The sequence below is a fragment of the Panicum virgatum genome, chromosome 7N (assembly GCF_016808335.1).
Source record: "Panicum virgatum strain AP13 chromosome 7N, P.virgatum_v5, whole genome shotgun sequence".
In the NCBI taxonomy this organism is placed as follows: Eukaryota; Viridiplantae; Streptophyta; class Magnoliopsida; order Poales; family Poaceae; genus Panicum; species Panicum virgatum.
Window position 1 is genome coordinate 1,153,632 of NC_053151.1, and position 16,965 is coordinate 1,170,596.

General features: G+C 47.3%; 1 protein-coding gene and 1 long non-coding RNA gene across 2 annotated transcripts; both read left to right on the plus strand.

Annotated features, from left to right (window-relative positions):
- Positions 1 to 4,914: 4,914 nt before the first annotated feature.
- LOC120681749 lies at positions 4,915 to 5,456 on the plus strand. The gene is made up of 2 exons (XR_005678054.1): positions 4,915 to 5,040; positions 5,145 to 5,456. It is a non-coding gene; the product is annotated as an uncharacterized LOC120681749 (long non-coding RNA).
- Positions 5,457 to 13,717: 8,261 nt separating this feature from the next.
- On the plus strand, positions 13,718 to 15,042 carry LOC120681721. Its single transcript, XM_039963344.1, has 4 exons — positions 13,718 to 14,194; positions 14,281 to 14,336; positions 14,512 to 14,560; positions 14,682 to 15,042. Exons 1-4 carry the CDS (start codon positions 14,056 to 14,058, stop codon positions 14,759 to 14,761), a joined length of 324 nt encoding a protein of 107 aa, XP_039819278.1. The 5' UTR covers positions 13,718 to 14,055; the 3' UTR covers positions 14,762 to 15,042.
- The last annotated feature ends 1,923 nt before the right edge of the window (positions 15,043 to 16,965 follow it).

Here is a 16,965-nt window from a genome sequence, read left to right on the forward strand (position 1 = left end):
CCATACTGGTGGGAAAATTGCAACCAGCTTGTCGTGGGATTTCTGGGGTACCCACAGCCGGGTAGCGGAATGCACCCGCCTATTCCCAGAGAGGGAGTACTCGGGAAGGTACTAGGCGATTGGGCTAATCTAGCTCTGAGTCAAGCACACAAGAACACACGATCTATAGTGGTTCGGGCCGCCGGATACCCTACATCCACTGGGAGAGGTATTGATCTTGGTTGTGTATGAACCTATCCTCAGACGGGTCTTGGCTTTTTCCCATCATGAGTTTTCTTCTAGCGAACGCCCCACTTTTATAGACCAAGGGGTGCGGATACATAGGACGTTGATGCCCCGACAGGTGGGCCCAACGTGACTGTGCAGCTTACTGCGCAGAGTAATTAAATGGCTACAGTGGTTGCGAATCTTTCCTCCGATATGCTTCCATGCCCTGCTGACCCTCTGACGAAGGGAGGTCTTCTCTTGTCCCGTCAGCAAGGTGCCCGTTGGGGGATCGTAGCTTGCGGCGTGACCTGTTGAGCCTATTATGTAGGCGTCATAATGGGTGAAGCCGAGCCGTCGTATCCATCTGTTATGGCAGACTGGCAGGCGCGGCATGGGCGGCGCCAGCAGCTCCACTATGCATCTTGGTAATACGTGATCAATAGTGCCCCCTGGTCAAAGAATCGCCTCGGCTTCTGCTACATCAATGCGGACGTCCTCCTATCGCAATGAATGTAGTGGTAGGTGAGCCTTAATATGGAGACCAAGCGGCCTTATATACAATGATGCTGCCTTCCAAAACTCTCCCCATTTGCCGAATGGGGCACCAAGATTTGAGGAATGCAATGATAGTGCTATAAATGAAAATGTTGCTGTCTCAAATGATTCCGGAGAAAGACATGAAGCTGCATGTAATGAGGCACCAAGATTTGATGAATGCAATGATAGTGCTATAAATGAAAATGCTGCTGTCTCAAATGATTCCGGAGAAAGACATGAAGCTGTACGTAATGAGGCGTATAATGTGGAAACAGACTTGATTGCATGCAGAGCTTTAAGAGAAGAGATGATGGTGACATAAATACTAATGCATCCTTAGCGCATATATTGGAGTGTGCTAATGATGCTAGCAATGAAGAGGCAGATAATGCTACACCCACAGTACATGTAAGACCAGATTGTTTAGATGCTGCTCATATTTTCTCCTCCCCTTGCAATATTTCATTTCACTGATTTTTCTTATACAATGTTTGCTTCTCCTTGTTTTAGGCCATCAGGGAAAAGCTCATCATGTTGCATTGCATAAGAAGGCAGAAGTAAATGAAAATGTGCCAACTTTTGTTTGTTTAGACGTGCAAAACTCCTCCAATCTTCCTACTGGAACACCAAGATTTCATGAATACACAGATCCAGTGGTTCAATTGAAGGCTCAAGGTTGTTGTGAAAAAACTCAGCACATAGCATTGAGTAAGAAGGCAGCAGGAGATGAAGAAATGCTAACTTCATTTTGTCTGAACTTCGGGTGCACAGATGTTCAGACTGGTCCTGAATTCTGTGAACACTGAGGTAGGAAGACCCTTGGTGAAGATGTCTGCAAACTGGGATGTCGTCGGGACGTGAAGCACACAAACGTCACCAACAGCAACACGCTCACGAACGAAGTGGAGATCAATCTCGACATGCTTCGTACGTTGATGCTGAACCGGATTGGTGGAGAGATACACAGCACTTACATTGTCACAATAGACAAGTGTAGACCGTGTGAGAGGACAGTGAAGTTCCAGAAGTAGCTGTCGCAGCCAACAAGCCTTAGCAACACCATTTGCAACTGCCCTGTACTCAGCCTTAGCACTGGAACGGGACACTGTAGTCTGGCGCTTGGAGGACCAGGAAACCAGATTGCAGCCCAAGAAAACAGCAAAGCCTGAGGTGGACTTACGGGTGTCCGGGCAACCCGCCCAGTCGGCGTCAGTGTAGACCACAAGCTCGGAAGGCGACGACGGTCGAAGGAGGAGCCCATGATCTAGGGTGCCGCGCAAATAACGCAAAATGCGCTTCACAGCCGATAGGTGAGGCTCACGCGGAGCATGCATGTGAAGACACACCTGCTGCACAGCATAGGAGATATCTGGCCGCGTGAAGGTGAGGTACTGCAAGGCACCAACCAGGCTTCTGTAGTCCGTGGCGTCGGTCATAGGGTTGCCATCTGTCGCTGAAAGCTTAGCCTGGGTATCCACTGGTGTGCTGCACGGCTTACACTGAGTCGTGTTGGCACGGTCCAGAATGTCCAGGGTGTACTGTCGCTGCGAGAGAAACAATCCACCAGATCGGCGCTGAACAGCAATGCCCAGAAAATGATGAAGCTCACCGAGATCCTTCATCGAGAATTCCTGTTGCAGAGCGGTGATGGTGCGCTGAAGGAGAGCAGGACTGGAAGCTGTGAGCACAATATCATCCACATAGAGAAGCAAGTAGACGGTGTCATGACCATGGCGATAGATGAACAAGGACGTGTCCGACTTTGCTTCAACAAAACCAATGGAGAGCAGGAAAGTAGCAAAACGGCTGTACCACGCACGAGGTGCCTGCTTCAATCCATAGAGCGATCTGTTGAGCTTGCAAACATGATCAGGACGAGTTGTGTCAAGGAACCCCGTAGGCTGACTGCAGTAGACCGTCTCAGACAAGGTGCCATGAAAGAAGGCGTTCTTCACATCGAGTTGATGAACAGGCCACTGCTGCGACAAAGCTAGGGACAGGACTGTGCGAATGGTGGCGGGCTTAACGACTAGACTGAAAGTCTCATCGTAGTCGACGCCAGGCCGTTGCGTGAATCCTCGAAGAACCCAACGTGCCTTGTAGCGATCAAGGGAGCCATCAGCATGGTACTTGTGGCGAAAGATCCACTTGCCTGTGACAATGTTGGCGCCTGGGGGCCGAGGCACCAAATCCCAGGTGTTGTTGGACATCAGCGCAGAGAATTCCTCCTCCATGGCAGCACGCCAGTTAGGGTTAGCAAGTGCGCTTCTGTATGTCTTGGGGATGGGCGATGGTGCCGTCAAGGCATGGAGGAGGGGTGGCTGACGAAAGCCATGTTTGCCGCGGGTCGCCATCGAGTGGTTGTTGACGACAGGGGCGACCGGCATGGCACCCTTGGGAAGGGGAGGGCCAGCCGCAGCACAGCTCGGTCCGGGCGCTGGGCCAGCCGCAGCACTGCTCGGGCTGGGCGCAGAGCCAGTCGCAGCGGGCGGACGCGGGCGCCTTGTGTACACGTGCGATAGCGGGGGGATCAGCGCACGGGGTGCTGGCGTCGCCGAGTCGGAGGAGGCCGCGCGTGGTGCGGGCGTCGCCGGGGCAGTGCGTGGTGCGGACGTCGTCGAGCGGGAGGAGGCCGCGCGTGGCGCGATGACGAGCAGGTGGAGGACCGGTGTAGGACGTGCCGCGCGTGGCGCGAGCGATGGCAAGCCTGGAGTGTCGCCGTCACAACCTGCATCGGAAGAAGGAGGACCAATGGGGGGAACACTGGTCGCATGGTCAGTAGACAGGAGCTCAAGGTCACTGGTCGATGGTGGTGTCTTGGAACGGGGAAAGGAAGCCTCATCAAAGACAACGTGTCTAGAGATGATAATCCGGTTCGACGACAGATCAAGACACCGGTACCCCTTGTGATCGGAGGAATAGCCAAGAAAGATGCAAAGGGTGGACTGAGGCGAGAGCTTGTGCGGTGCTGTGGCGGACAGGTTAGGGTAGCAAGCACAACCGAACACGCGAAGATGCGCGTAGGATGGGTGGGATCCGTACAGGTGGAAGTAGGGCGTCCCGAAGTCGAGCGTCTTGGTGGGGAGGTGGTTCAACAGGTAAGTTGCCGTGTGAAGGCCTTTGACCCAATAAGAGGCAGAGAGGGACGCCTGAAACAGCATGGAGCGCACGATGTTGTTAATGGAACGAATCATACGCTCAGCTTTACCGTTTTGGGAGGAGGTGTACGGGCAAGACATCCGTAGCTGCACGCCATTGGTAAGGAAGAAGGACCGGGAAGAAGAATTATCAAATTCTCGGCCATTATCACATTGAACACTCTTGATGGGACATCCGAACTGGGTTCGCACATATGTAAAGAAATTGGTTAGTGCAGCAAACGTCTCAGACTTCAGACGAAGTGGAAATGTCCATAAGTAATGAGAACAATCATCAAGAATGACAAGATAATACTTGTAACCGGACACACTTGACACAGGAGATGTCCAAAGATCACAATGAATCAAATCAAAATTCTTGAGTGCACGAGAGTTTGAATTGTGAAAAGGCAAACGGATGTGACGACCAAGCTGGCATGCATAAATAGTTTTCAGTGCAGTCATTTTGTTTGGTTATCCAGGGAATCATGTAAAATTGAAATTGGACCAAATCAATTCCACCTGCTATTTGATTGCCTGGTCCGAGAAATCCAATCCCATGAAGAATAGGTCGCTGTTTCACTGCCAGGTTGCTGTGTCATGCATCATCTAGAACGGCAGTGGCATGCAGAAGGATGGAGGCGGATGGTCTCCCTGCCACACTCCAGCATAACTCCTGGTCAGTGTTGGCTCACTTGTCAATAATGGCCTGGCCTCGCTCCACTAGCTCCACATGGGCTTCCTGCCAGATTTGTTTGCCTAGCTCCTCACCATATCCAATTCTAGAAACCAAACGGAGGCAATTCTTTTGCTTGAGATTGGTCTGTCACAAAAATGTCCTTATGTGTCAAGTACATATTTTTACGATATCTATTTGAAGTTAAAAGCTTTTGTGACCTTGTGTTGGGAACATTTATCTTTACTTGGTAGCATGAAATTGATATTTATATGTGTATTTATTGCAATGTTTCTGAATCACTTTAGGCCCATGAGTCTCCGCTTACTCGTGGTAGGGCCACGTCATTGTCTGATTTTGTGAAATTTATTTGTTTTTTTCCCTCCCGATCCCTTTTATGTGCTTAGTGTCTCATCAAGTGCCTTTTCTTGTAGGACGGCACGATTGCTGGTGTCATCGGTCTGGATTCACCATCGCCCAAAGGTCTGTTCCAAATCTCCCATTGTTTCATTCTAGGGTCCTCAAGCGCGTTTCCTTGTTCCGTGAGAACAGTTGATCCATTAACGTGTGTCCTTGGCTGGTTGCAGGGAGCAAGCTGAAAGCATATGCAAGGAGGAAAAGAGAGGCCAAGCCGAGCAAGCGGAAGAAGAGAAGGGCTCACTGAGCAATTCTCCCAGATGCTATTCGTAGGATTTAGGACTTAAGGCTGCACGTGCAGGAGTTGGTTGGCTTTCGGTAGATCTGTGCGAAAGCCTGTCTCACCGCTGATCCTAGGCGTTGGCACGGATTGGTGTATGAAGGCTTTTTTAAGCATGGGACGGTGTAACCAGTGACAGTGCCACCTTTTGCTGCAATTCTTGACCTGAGACAGCATCTAGTATTACTCGGCTGCTTGGCAACCTTAATTGCCCGCCTGACTACTAGTGAGTGGTGATCTGGACATGCTTTGGCTGCAGAATGGGATTCTGTTGCATGCTCCGAATTCTTTACCAGATCCATGCTTTTTTTTATTTCCCTTGCTCTTGTTTCCGTTTCCCTGTCCCTTGTTTAGGCAGTTTTTGAACCAAAAACCTAGATGGAAAATCTAAATGGACTGGGCTGATTCGCATGTGCCTTGAACGTACACCAAATTTTCAGGGCTTTTTGAGCGTTCAGGCCAGATTCCGGCCTTTTCGGACGTGAATGTTAGGTCGCGCGCTACTACGACTGCAAGTAGACTTGTCACAGAAGGTCCACCGGTTTGGAGGAACCTCCGTCGCGGTTCGTCGCCCCACCAAATACGCTGATGCCATTATAAAAATTCATATTCCTCCTTTGCCATTGGGCGCTAATGGAAGTTTTCCGTGATAAGGAAGGCATATGAAGTTTTTCTAATGACATCAGCGGAATAGACTCTTCCAGATTTATTAGTGGGGTCCTGGCCCAGATTGGCTGGTAGTGGTAGGTTGCCGGACATGGTGTCAGGTTGAGACGGCGGCGAGGTAGGGCGGTGGAGAATGGGGTGGGAGGTTCAGGTTGGTTGGTGGCGGGGAGGTTGGTCGGAGTTGAAGGAGTTTCGGCAGCGCCAGAGGTTGGTTGGTGGCAGGGAGGTTGGTCGGAGTTGAAGGAGTTTCGGCAGCGCTGGAGCATTCTTTTGTCCAAAAAAAGTTATATACATAGTATATACATGCATATGTATTCAAAAGATAAAAAGAAAATGTAATATGAAGCCTCTGTAACAAATCAAATGTAGCCCAAAGCATATGTCCTTCTGCTCAATTCCCTCCCTATCTAACAGCCCAATAAGGCCCAGTAGCCTAACAGAACTCCTACAGCACTCACCACGGATGAAGGACGTCCAAAGTCGTGATTGTTTGTTTCTTAATTAGTTTGTTCATACATGCATGCAATATATGCCTAATTGGCTTCCTACCGATGCATAACGATCGCTGATTTCAATATGTGCGAATGTTTTGTGAAATTGTGACAAGATGGTAGTGATGTATGTAGTGGTCACAATGTTTCTGAAACTTGAGTCAATTCTTCTTCAATTGAAGAATGAGGATATTATCACTCATTTCTAAAGCGTTAAGGATAGGAAAGTTAATTGATAAATTGCAGGCTTTCTTATCATTTTACTGTTGTGTCCTCCATTTAGTGCCTATACATTGAACATTCAAAGCTATGATCAATTGTAAATTAGGTTATGAGGGTACGCAATTATGTTTTAATAATCTTTAATTAAGGCTATAAAAGATTTGCATTCAAATTTTGAATACCCATTCTCAAAATCCTGGGTAAGCCACCGAGAATGAGGGCTGTGGTGGTTAGTGTCGGCAGCAATGGAGGCAGAGGAGCGACGCCGGCCCATATATAGCAAGTGCAACTGGAAATAGTTTTTTTGTTCTTTTTTTTTCTCGGTGGGCCTCTTTCGTTTCCATCGTACGGGAAGTCGGGAACTAATCTAAGGCCTAGTTTGGAAGCCCATTTTCCCATCGGGATCCCCGTCGCTTTCCCGCATGGGCCCACACGGAATTGTTCCACGCGGAATCTAGCAAGCGCCTTTGAAAACTCATTGCGTGGGGTTTACTAGCCCGGGTGAGCCCAATTTCCATGCCGAATAGAGCCCGGCCTCTCGACACCGGGTAAAACTCCCTGTCTCCCCATCTCGCTTTGTCAACTCCGTGCGATCGAGGAATGTGAGGGCGGCTGCGTCTCTATTCGTTCAGCTCTGCCGGAGCGGGCAACTCAGAGCCCTATCCCGAACCCTAAGGTTTCGGGTTTCTTCCCCAAAATTTCCACAAAATTCTCCATAAATCTCCACGAATCTTGTCTCCAATCCTTGCTTGTTCCTCTCCCCTGTTTTGGGTGGGAGGTTTGGGCACATGGGGGCTGTGGTAGGGCGCGCGAGGATGGACGGACGACGCTGGGTGGTGGCTGGGTAGCTGCTGTGCTGCGGTGGTGTTGCTCTTGGCCGGCGGTGGTGACGAGCGGGAGCCGGCGGGCCAGCTGGTGGGGAAAGGCGTGGGGGTGGTGCTGCTGGGGTGGTGGTGTGCGCAGGCAGGGCGTGGTAGCTGCGGTGGTGGTGTGCTCTGCTGTGCGGTGGCTGGTGGTGGTGTGGCTAGTGGTGAGGTGGTGTGCTTTAAGGTTTGTGGTGGTGCCTGGTGGGTGGTACCGAGGTGGTGTGGTGTGGGTAGCTGGCTGGTTTTGTGAAGGGATAGTGCTGATCCTGTTTCGCCCGAATGGAGAAGGGTGGAAGGAAGGGAAAGGAGAATTTGGAGGCTTTCTTTGGAGGACTGAATCTCACAGAGGAGGAGTGGGGAGCTGTTAAGGGAGCCTGGCAGGTAGACAAAAGTGAGTCAGGAAGGCCTCCCCAGGCGGTGGGCAAACTGTTCTCTACAAAATTGGGTTATGTGGAAGGGATGGTGCAGACCTTGGGGAAAATCTGGTGCCCGGTGAAAGGAATTAGGTGCAGGGAATTGGGAGATAATTTGTTTCTGTTTACCTTCCTTCAGGCAGGCGGCAAAAGTCGGGCTGTGACAGAGGGTCCTTGGGAGTTTGGAGGTGATTTGCTGATAGTGGTGGAGTTTGATGAGACGAAAAGGTTAAAGGATTTGGAATTCACATACATCCCAGTGTGGATTAGAGTGTTTGACTTACCACTCGGTTTGATGAATGAGGTTACTGGTCATTTAATTGGGGAGGTGGGAAAGTCCTTGAAGGTTGAGACTGATGATGATGGTTTGGCGGTAGGAAATTACCTTCGGATCAAAGTTCTCATTGATGTTTGCAAACCTCTCCCCAGGGGTGTTATGATGGAAGGTAGTCAAGGTGAGGAAAACTTTTGGTGCAGCTTCAAATACGAATTTTTGCCAAATTTTTGCTACTCCTGTGGGCTTCTGGGTCATGTTGAGAAGGAGTGTGATAGGAAGGTGTGGAAAGATGATACCCAGCAGTTTGGGGACTGGTTGCGGGCAACACCGGCGAAGAGATAGGACCAACGTCCCCGCTGGTCTGGGGGCAGTAGCTCGGGAGGTAGTATGCAGCAAAAAGCGTCTGGGCCATGGAGAAGAGGGGAGGTGGCAAAGGGGCTGGTGCTGAGTGATGGTAGTGGTAAGGAGAAGGTTCTGCTAGATAATGATCTCCGAGATGATGGCACTAGCCTGCTGAAAATGACGTCGCATAATATCACAGTAACAGTTGCCCCCAAAAGACTAATTTTTGGTGATAGTACCAGCACGTTTAAGGAGAGCAGGACTAATTTGGGGGAAAAGGGGGATGGTAGGGGGATCGAGCCGGTCGTTGGAGATGGGAGTCCTATTGTTCCAGTGGTGGTGACGCCGCTGGTGGTGGCCCCAAAGGAAAACACAAAAGAGAATGTGGATTTTCAGCAAGCTGCTGTTTTGAAGGGGAGTGTGGATAAGTCTGCTATGGAGGTGATGAGGTGGCAGCCAATGTACCTGATGGAGAGGTGAAACAGGAGGCTCCTGGAGTTGGTAAAAGGAAGCAAAGGCATGCGGGGTAAGGGTGAGCCGTTAATTGCAGATACAAGACAGAAGAGAACCTCCACATTCAGAAGGCGCCCACAGAGCGTGAAGGTGGGGGAAGGGGAGAAGAATATCCTGCCGTCGGCCTTGCGGAAAGGGGGGCATGAGGAGGGGAGTGGGGAGAGGGACGAGCAAAAAAGGACAAAGTACTAGGAGGAGTTAGCTGAGGAGGAGATGGAGGAACTGTCTAAGATGGCTGAGCTGCATGAACAGCCCAGCCGGTCCCAATGAGGTTGATAGCGTGGAACTGTCGGGGATTGGGGAATGGCCCGGCAGTTCGAGGTCTTCTGGATGTCCAGAAGAAGGAGGACCCTGATGTTCTGTTCCTTTCGGAAACAAAACATGACAAGAGATGGATGGAGGGGCTTAGGTGGAAGCTGAACATGACAAATATGGTAGTGAAGGATAGTGTGGGGGCCAAGGGGGGTCTGGCACTGTTTTGGAAGAAGGGGGTTGATCTGAGGGTATTGAGTTGGTCTAGGTATCATATTGACTCTCTGATCAAGGAGGAGGATGGGGGTACTTGGAAGTTTACTGGTATCTATGGGGAATCTCACAGTGAAGAGAAGGAGAAAACTTGGAAGCTACTACGTATCTTACAGCACCGCAGCAACCTTCCTTGGCTGTGTTGTGGGGATTTTAATGAAATTTTGTTTAATTGTGAAAAGGAAGGGGGCACCAAGAGCTGAAAATAGTATGCTGAAGTTTAGAGAAGCATTGGAGGATTGTGATCTGCATGATCTGGGATTTGTGGGGGATGCTTTCATATGGAGGAACCATCACCACAATGCGGCCAGCTACACGAGAGAGAGGTTGGACAGAGCAGTGGCAAATAGCGCATGGCGGGCCCGGTTTCCTCTGGTGCGGGTTATTAATGGAGATCCTCGACACTCTAACCATAGGCCTATTATTGTGGAGCCGGGTGGGACAGAAAAGATCCATTGGAGGGAGCCGTTGCAGGTTATGAAGAAGTTTGAGGCACGATGGTTGGAGGAAGAAGAGTGCAGCGAGTGGGTGAGGGAGGCTTGGGAAAGGGCAGTCGAGGGAGAAGTAAATCTGATGGAGATACAATCTCAAGTGTTGCGAGAGTTATGGCAGTGGGATCGTGAAGTCCTTGGGGCTTTGGAGAAAAGAATAAAAAATGCTACAAGGGAGTTGGAGAGGTGTAGGAGGGCGACCATCTCTCAGGAGCAAATAAATCATGAGCATCTGCTTCGATACAAGCTGGATCATCTGTTGGACTAGCAGCACATTTATTGGAAGCAGAGGGCGCATTCTACATGGCTGGCCAAAGGGGACCGAAATACAAAATTTTTTCATGCCCAAGCTGCGGAAAGAAAGAAGAGGAATACACTAAAGAAGTTGAAGGTGGAGGGTGGTGGTGAAGTAGTGGGGAAGCACTTGAAAACTTTTATCACTAACCAGTATCAAGAACTTTTCATGTCCAATGCAGGTACCCATGTTGAGGAGGTTCTTGAATGTGTCCCGACCAGGGTCACCCAGCACATGACTGAAAATTTGGGTGCGGTTTTCTCACAGGAGGAGGTATGGGAAGCATTGAAAGAAATGGGGGAGTTAAAAGCACCGGGGGCTGATGGCATGCCGGTCCTTTTCTATAAGAAGTTTTGGTCTATGGTGGGGGAGAAGGTTAAAGAAGAAGTGCTTGCTATCCTGAATGGTGCAGATATGCCGGAGGGGTGGAATGAGACTGTTATTGTTCTTATACCAAAAATTAGTTCAAATGAAAAGCTAAAAGATCTAAGGCCGATCAGTCTTTGCAATGTAGTGTACAAAATCATTTCGAAGGTGCTAGCAAACAGGTTGAAACAGGTGTTGCCAGAGATCATTTTACCGTCCCAGAGTGCCTTTGTGCCTGGCAGGTTAATCACGGACAATGTTTTGTTAGCATATGAACTCACACATTACCTCAATCATAGAAAGTGGGGGAAGAATGGTGTGGCTGCTATAAAATTGGATATGAGCAAGACCTATGATCGGGTTGAGTGGATGTTTCTAGAAAAGATGATGACAAAGTTGGGTTTTTCTGAGCAATGGGTGGAGAGGGTGATGAAATGTGTCACGACAGTGAGATATCGTATAAAGGTTAATGAGGAGTATTCAGATAGTATCGTTCCACATAGGGGTCTGCGGCAGGGGGATCCTTTATCCCCATATCTTTTCATACTGTGTGCTGAAGGTTTATCATCAATGCTTCAAAGGGCAGAGGAGAATGGGAAGATAGAAGGAATTAGTGTGTGTAGGGGAGCACCGAAGATTAATCATCTCTTTTTTCTAATGATTCCTTAATTATGATGCGAGCGTGCAGTGGGAATGCACAAGAGCTAAGGAGGATCTTACAAGTCTATGAGAATGCCTCAGGGCAAATGGTTAACATGGACAAATCTGCTGTCCTTTTCAGCCCAAATACTAGTCCTATTGATAAAGCTGAGGTGAGGCAAGCTCTTAACATTGCGCAAGAAGCAAAGAGTGAGAAATATTTAGGGCTGCCGGTGTCCATTGGTAAATCAAGAAAGAGAGCTTTCGAATACATAAAGAAGAAAGTATGGATTCGTATTCAAGGGTGGCATGAAAAGCTGCTGTCTAAAGCAGGAAAGGAGATTCTAATTAAGGCAGTGGCCCAAGCTATCCCAACCTATGCAATGTCTTGTTTTGAATTGACCAAAGGTCTGTGTGATGAGCTGAATTCCATGATTGGGAGATGGTGGTGGAGCCAAAATGACAAAGAAAACAAAATCCATTGGCTGGCTTGGGACAAGTTGACTCTCGCTAAGCACAATGGAGGATTGGGTTTCAGGGACCTCAATCTATTCAACATGGCCATGTTGGCTAGGCAAGCATGGCGTCTTTTAGTGTGCCCAGATAGTTTGTGTGCTCAAGTGCTGAAAGCCAAATATTTTCCTAATGGGAGTACCTTGCAGTGTGAAGCACGTGATGGGATCTCATATACATGGAGGAGTATTTTAAAAGGGGTGAAGTTACTTAATGATGGGATTATTTGGTGCATAGGGAATGGTGAGTCTGTGGATATTTGGACAGACCCTTGGATTCCACTTGGGAATACGAGGCGGCCAGCTACATAGAGAGGGCAAACATTATTATCCAAGGTTGCAGAATTGATCGATCCGGGCTCTGGTTCATGGGATGAATCTCTAGTGCATGACATTTTCTCAGAGTTTGATGCTAATGCTATTCTTAAGTTGAGAGTGAATCCGGATGTGGAGGACAGACTGGCTTGGTACTTTGATAAAAAAGGGCTGTTCTCTATGAAATCTTGATACAAGTTGGTGGTTCAAATAAGGGAGAGGACACGGGGCAGAGATGCATCAGGTTCAGGGCCAGGAGGGCATTCTATTTTTAGATGGGATAAGATTTGGAGTATGGAGGTGCCAAACAAGATTAAAATGTTTATATGGCGTTTAGTTCACAACACCTTGGCGGTCAAGCGGAATTTGCTCCGTAGAGGGCTGAAGGATGACCCCCTGTGCCCCATGTGCCATAGGTTTGATGAAGATTCTAGGCACCTGTTTTTCAAATGCCATGCAGTAAAGGAGTATTGGAGAGAACTGAACCTTGAGGAGCAGCGCCAAATTTTAGCAACCTCTTAGTCGGGCAAAGATATGATGCAAAAAATATGGTCCATCTCAGTCACAATCCAGCTACAAGTTGTGGTGTTTCTTTGGAGATGGTGGTCGGCAAGGAACAAGATTAACGCGGGGGAAAGAATGGTTACTTGCCCAGAATTTTGCTCTTTGGTGACTTTCTACGTGGCTGATTTCACTAAGAAGGAGACAAATAAAAGCATGATGCGGCCCACACCCAAAAAATGGAAACCACCTCCGGAAGATATGTATAAGATTAATATTGATGGAGCTTTCAAATCTGCTACAAGTAAGGGAGGATGGGGTTTTCTTGTTCGGGATAGTGTGGGAGTTTTTTTGGAGGGTGGCTGTGGTAACTTATGTAGTGTGGCAACTTCATTTCAAGCCGAAGCTCTTGCAGCCCTCTATAGTTTGGAAAGAACAACACTTTTGGGTATGACAAGAATCATCCTTGAGACTGATGCGACTGAGCTTGTGCGGGGTTTGACATATGAAGATCTTGATCATAGTGTTGATGGCATCCTTCTCAAGCAAATCAGAGACTTGATTGACTCAGAGTTCGTCTACTGTGAGATTCGGCATTGCCCGAGGAATTGCAACAAGGTGGCAGATTGCCTTGCAATGTATGAGGCGAGCGTGGTTAGCTCGGGCTCATCGGTGTTCATGAGTCAAGCCCCCACTTTTATTTCCGATCTAGTCTCCAGTGACCTGGCTAGAGATGAAGTCTAATGGAAACAAGCTTTCTGAGTTCAAAAAAAAAAAAACTCTGTGCGGTCGAGCGGGTAAGTGCCGCCGCCGCTGCCGCCTGCCGATCTCCTCCGACGACCTCGCGACAGCAGTATCGCCTCCATCGGCGTCTCTACAGCCACCTTTTTTTGCATCAGGTGCTTCTCCCTCCACTCCCACTCACCACGCATCTCCATGCCCCCGCTTGCTTAAAACTGGCATGCCTATCAACCTATGTGCTCTTCCAAAACAAAACTGGGCAGGAATTTTAAGGTGGATTTGAATATATTAAGTATTGATGCTAAAGCTGTTATGTTTCAGTTTTTCACATTTGTTTTCATAGAACTACACATGATTTGGTATTATTTTAAGGTAAATTTGATTGTTAGAAACAGGCATTACAACAGGTTTGGTGTATTTCTGTTTTGGTCTAATCATAAAGATTTGATCTACATGCTCTTTTGGAATAATTTTGTCTCTAACAATGTGGATATTTTATTTTTTGAAGCAATTTGATTGTATATTATGATTTTAGTATATTTTGTCTAGCTTGCATCCAAAATGTACTCATTTAAATTTCCCTCAAATTTAAGGTGCACCACTCTCCACTTACTCGCAGTAAGTCAATGGCATTGTCTGTTGCCACTTCTCAATGTGTCAAAATGAAACGATCTAAGTTGCATCGGTCTCCACTTACTCGCAGTAAGTCGAAGTCATTGTCTATTGCCACTCCTGAATCTGTCAAAATTAAACAATCCAGATCAGGTGAGTTGTTTGGTTTTAAGATTTCTGCTTCTGCAAAGTGCAAAACATTTTTTTCTATTTTGACCCAAGCAATAATTTCATTTCAGGTCGGCTGATAGTTGCACGACTGGATCCGGGATCCCAAAACATTACCTATGGCCCGGTTAGTGATAGCATAATTGTTCGTCTAAATTTCCATTACTATCATAGAACAATGATGCCCAGGATTAGCACATAAGTGTTATGCAATTGTTAAAATTAGTCTAGTTTTATTTTGGCAGTATGATTTATTAAAGTTGTTCCTCCTGCTGGTATATTCATTGAATGCATTATCACAGGATGGTTGTATTTGTGGGATAACCAACTTGGAAGCATCATTTCCTCAGGGTTAGTGCAGATATCCCATATTCTCATGTCTATAAAACATTCTTGTTGTGACTATTTAACCAAAGCTCCTGTAATTGTGCAAGCACATCGTTATTTGATGCCATTTATATTCTTCCAGCAGGGATCAGTTCAGAGCCTCCTTCTAAGACGAGAATGTCTCAGCGTTTGTCACCAGATCTCTATAGACTGCTCACATTTTAGTGATGTTTTGATGAAATGTTGCTGCTAGCATGTTGTAGCTTGCCGGTCTCTTGTAACTATGGAACCACCCCTGAGGTGGATTGCGTGTTTGTCATGTTGACCGGCTTCTCTCTAGTCTCACTGCTCGTTGTATCTATAACCTGCTGTAAGGCTTAGGTGCCCATTGACATGAATATTTGTAGGGTTCTAGTATGCATCATCAGTTTTTTTACTGTTTCTGAAGAAACCGGACCTCACTTCTAGTGCCTTACAATGGGAAGGTGATATTTTGATCAACGTGCGAAGGTGGAAAATCATGCTGTGTTTTTTTGGATATTGTTTGGTTTGAATTTCAGTGCAATTTTTTTTTGATGTTTATGGGTATTTTAAAACTATGAGATGTTTGAATTTCATCAGTTCACATGTCGACTACAAGAGGGCAAAAGTAGTAGAGAAAATTTCCTATATGGCATTGGATAAAAATCTAGTTTCATGTGTAACACTAAATTTTTTTTGCCTCTTATTTGACATCGAGATTTATTTTTCATTTCTTTCTTGATATTTTTCTTGACATTTATGTTCCTTATTTGACATCGGGATATATTATTCGTTCCTTTCTTGACACTGCAGTTAGTTTGGCTAGTATATCCCACCCAAAAGATATTTTTGCCCCTCCTTTTTATCTAGTGATATATGATGAGTTTCATGTGGTTGCATCTAAGGGCGTATTTGGTTGGGAGCCACAGCTCACCACGCCACACAGTGCGGCGGGCATTTCAGGCACCACAACCAGCCATAGCTCCTGCAGTTGACTGTAGCATGGCGGCATTGTAGCGTGGCGTGGGCGTGCGTGGCGCGGCAAGTTGTGGCTCCCAACCAAACACGCCTTAAGTACACAAGTTCTTGTTATATAAGGTGAAATGTATAGAACATGCAACAATTAAATTAAATAATTTGTTGTGAATTATCCAAAGGACAATATAAAGCTGCACATTATGACAATTTTCTGAAAAGATTCACAACAAATTATTTTAATAACTTATTAGATAATTATTCAAGGAAAAAACACAGGTTTTCCATACAATAGGAGTATTTTTGGTCCAAATACTGAATATCTGACAAATTGAGATTGAATTTGACGGAAGTTCCTAATGGATATAAGTGAAGTGTCAAGAAAGAAACATGAGTTAAATCTCGATGTCAAATAAGGAAGACAAAATTTTATAGTGTTATATGAGGAATTGTATTTTTATATAGTGCCATGTACTGTAGGAATTTCCTCTAAGCAGTAAGTCTTGTGTTTAAGTTTATTTTGTTCACGGTCCACACTATTTTGAACTAGTGCTATACGTTTGGCATTTCCTTTTTAAACTTTATACAATAAGAAATTAAGAAATTTGTTGATTGTGAACGCGAAGAAAATAAGAAATGGCAGTGTAGAAATAAGAAATGGCTACTCTTTGGGCTTGGCAGTGTAGAAATAAGAAATGGCTGCTCTTTGGGCTTGTAGCCTTCTCCACTGTAAAATCCACTATACCAGCCCCATTACCAGCCAGGACAGAGGCGTTTTGGCCTCGTGGGGATGCCGGGGGCGGGGGCGCAAATGCTCCCCGTCATGCTTGCGGGTGCAAGTGAAGGCGTCCCAAAAGCACCGCAGTCTGCCCAGGTGGGCACATGTATTGTTCTTCTTCTTTCTCGCGATAGGGGTGGGGGTGACAGACTGGCGAGGTGTGAGAGGTGGGGGGGGGGGGGGGGGGAGTGGCCGGCAGCGGGGTCGCCATCGGCCGGGTTAGTGGTCGAGGAGGCTGTTAGGGTTATGGTTTCTGGTTTCCGAGGGTTGGGGGCAATTCGACGAGCGGCGTGGCGGCGGTGGTGGGGGGCGAGCCCATCGTGGGCCACTATGGGCCTTCCACGAAGTCTCGCTCTCGCCTCCCATCACACGTGTTGCTCCTAATGGGACCCGGTGGGTGCGGGTTTGGTTTTTAACCTGTGGGGACCTGAAATTAAAATCGGTAATGCCAGCATTAGGATGTCCGATCGTCGGACGCCCTTACCCAACACAATAATGTTGCAGTGGAAATTTTTTGCACGTAACAAATTACGATAGGTCCGACTTGATGTTGCAGTGGGAAAAAAATACTCCAACCTTGGTGACAGATGTTGTAGTGGACTTCTTACATGATTTTTTTTTGTTATGGCACTCATACGATGATGTTCAAGTAAGA

Coding starts and splice junctions, on each gene's coding strand:
- LOC120681721 (XM_039963344.1), top strand. CDS start 14,056: ATGGCATTGTCTGTTGCCACTTCTCAATGTGTCAAAATGAAACGATCT. Junction 14,337..14,511: donor AAAACATTACCTATGGCCCG/GTTAGTGATAGC, acceptor GCATTATCACAG/GATGGTTGTATTTGTGGGAT. Junction 14,561..14,681: donor GGAAGCATCATTTCCTCAGG/GTTAGTGCAGAT, acceptor TTCTTCCAGCAG/GGATCAGTTCAGAGCCTCCT.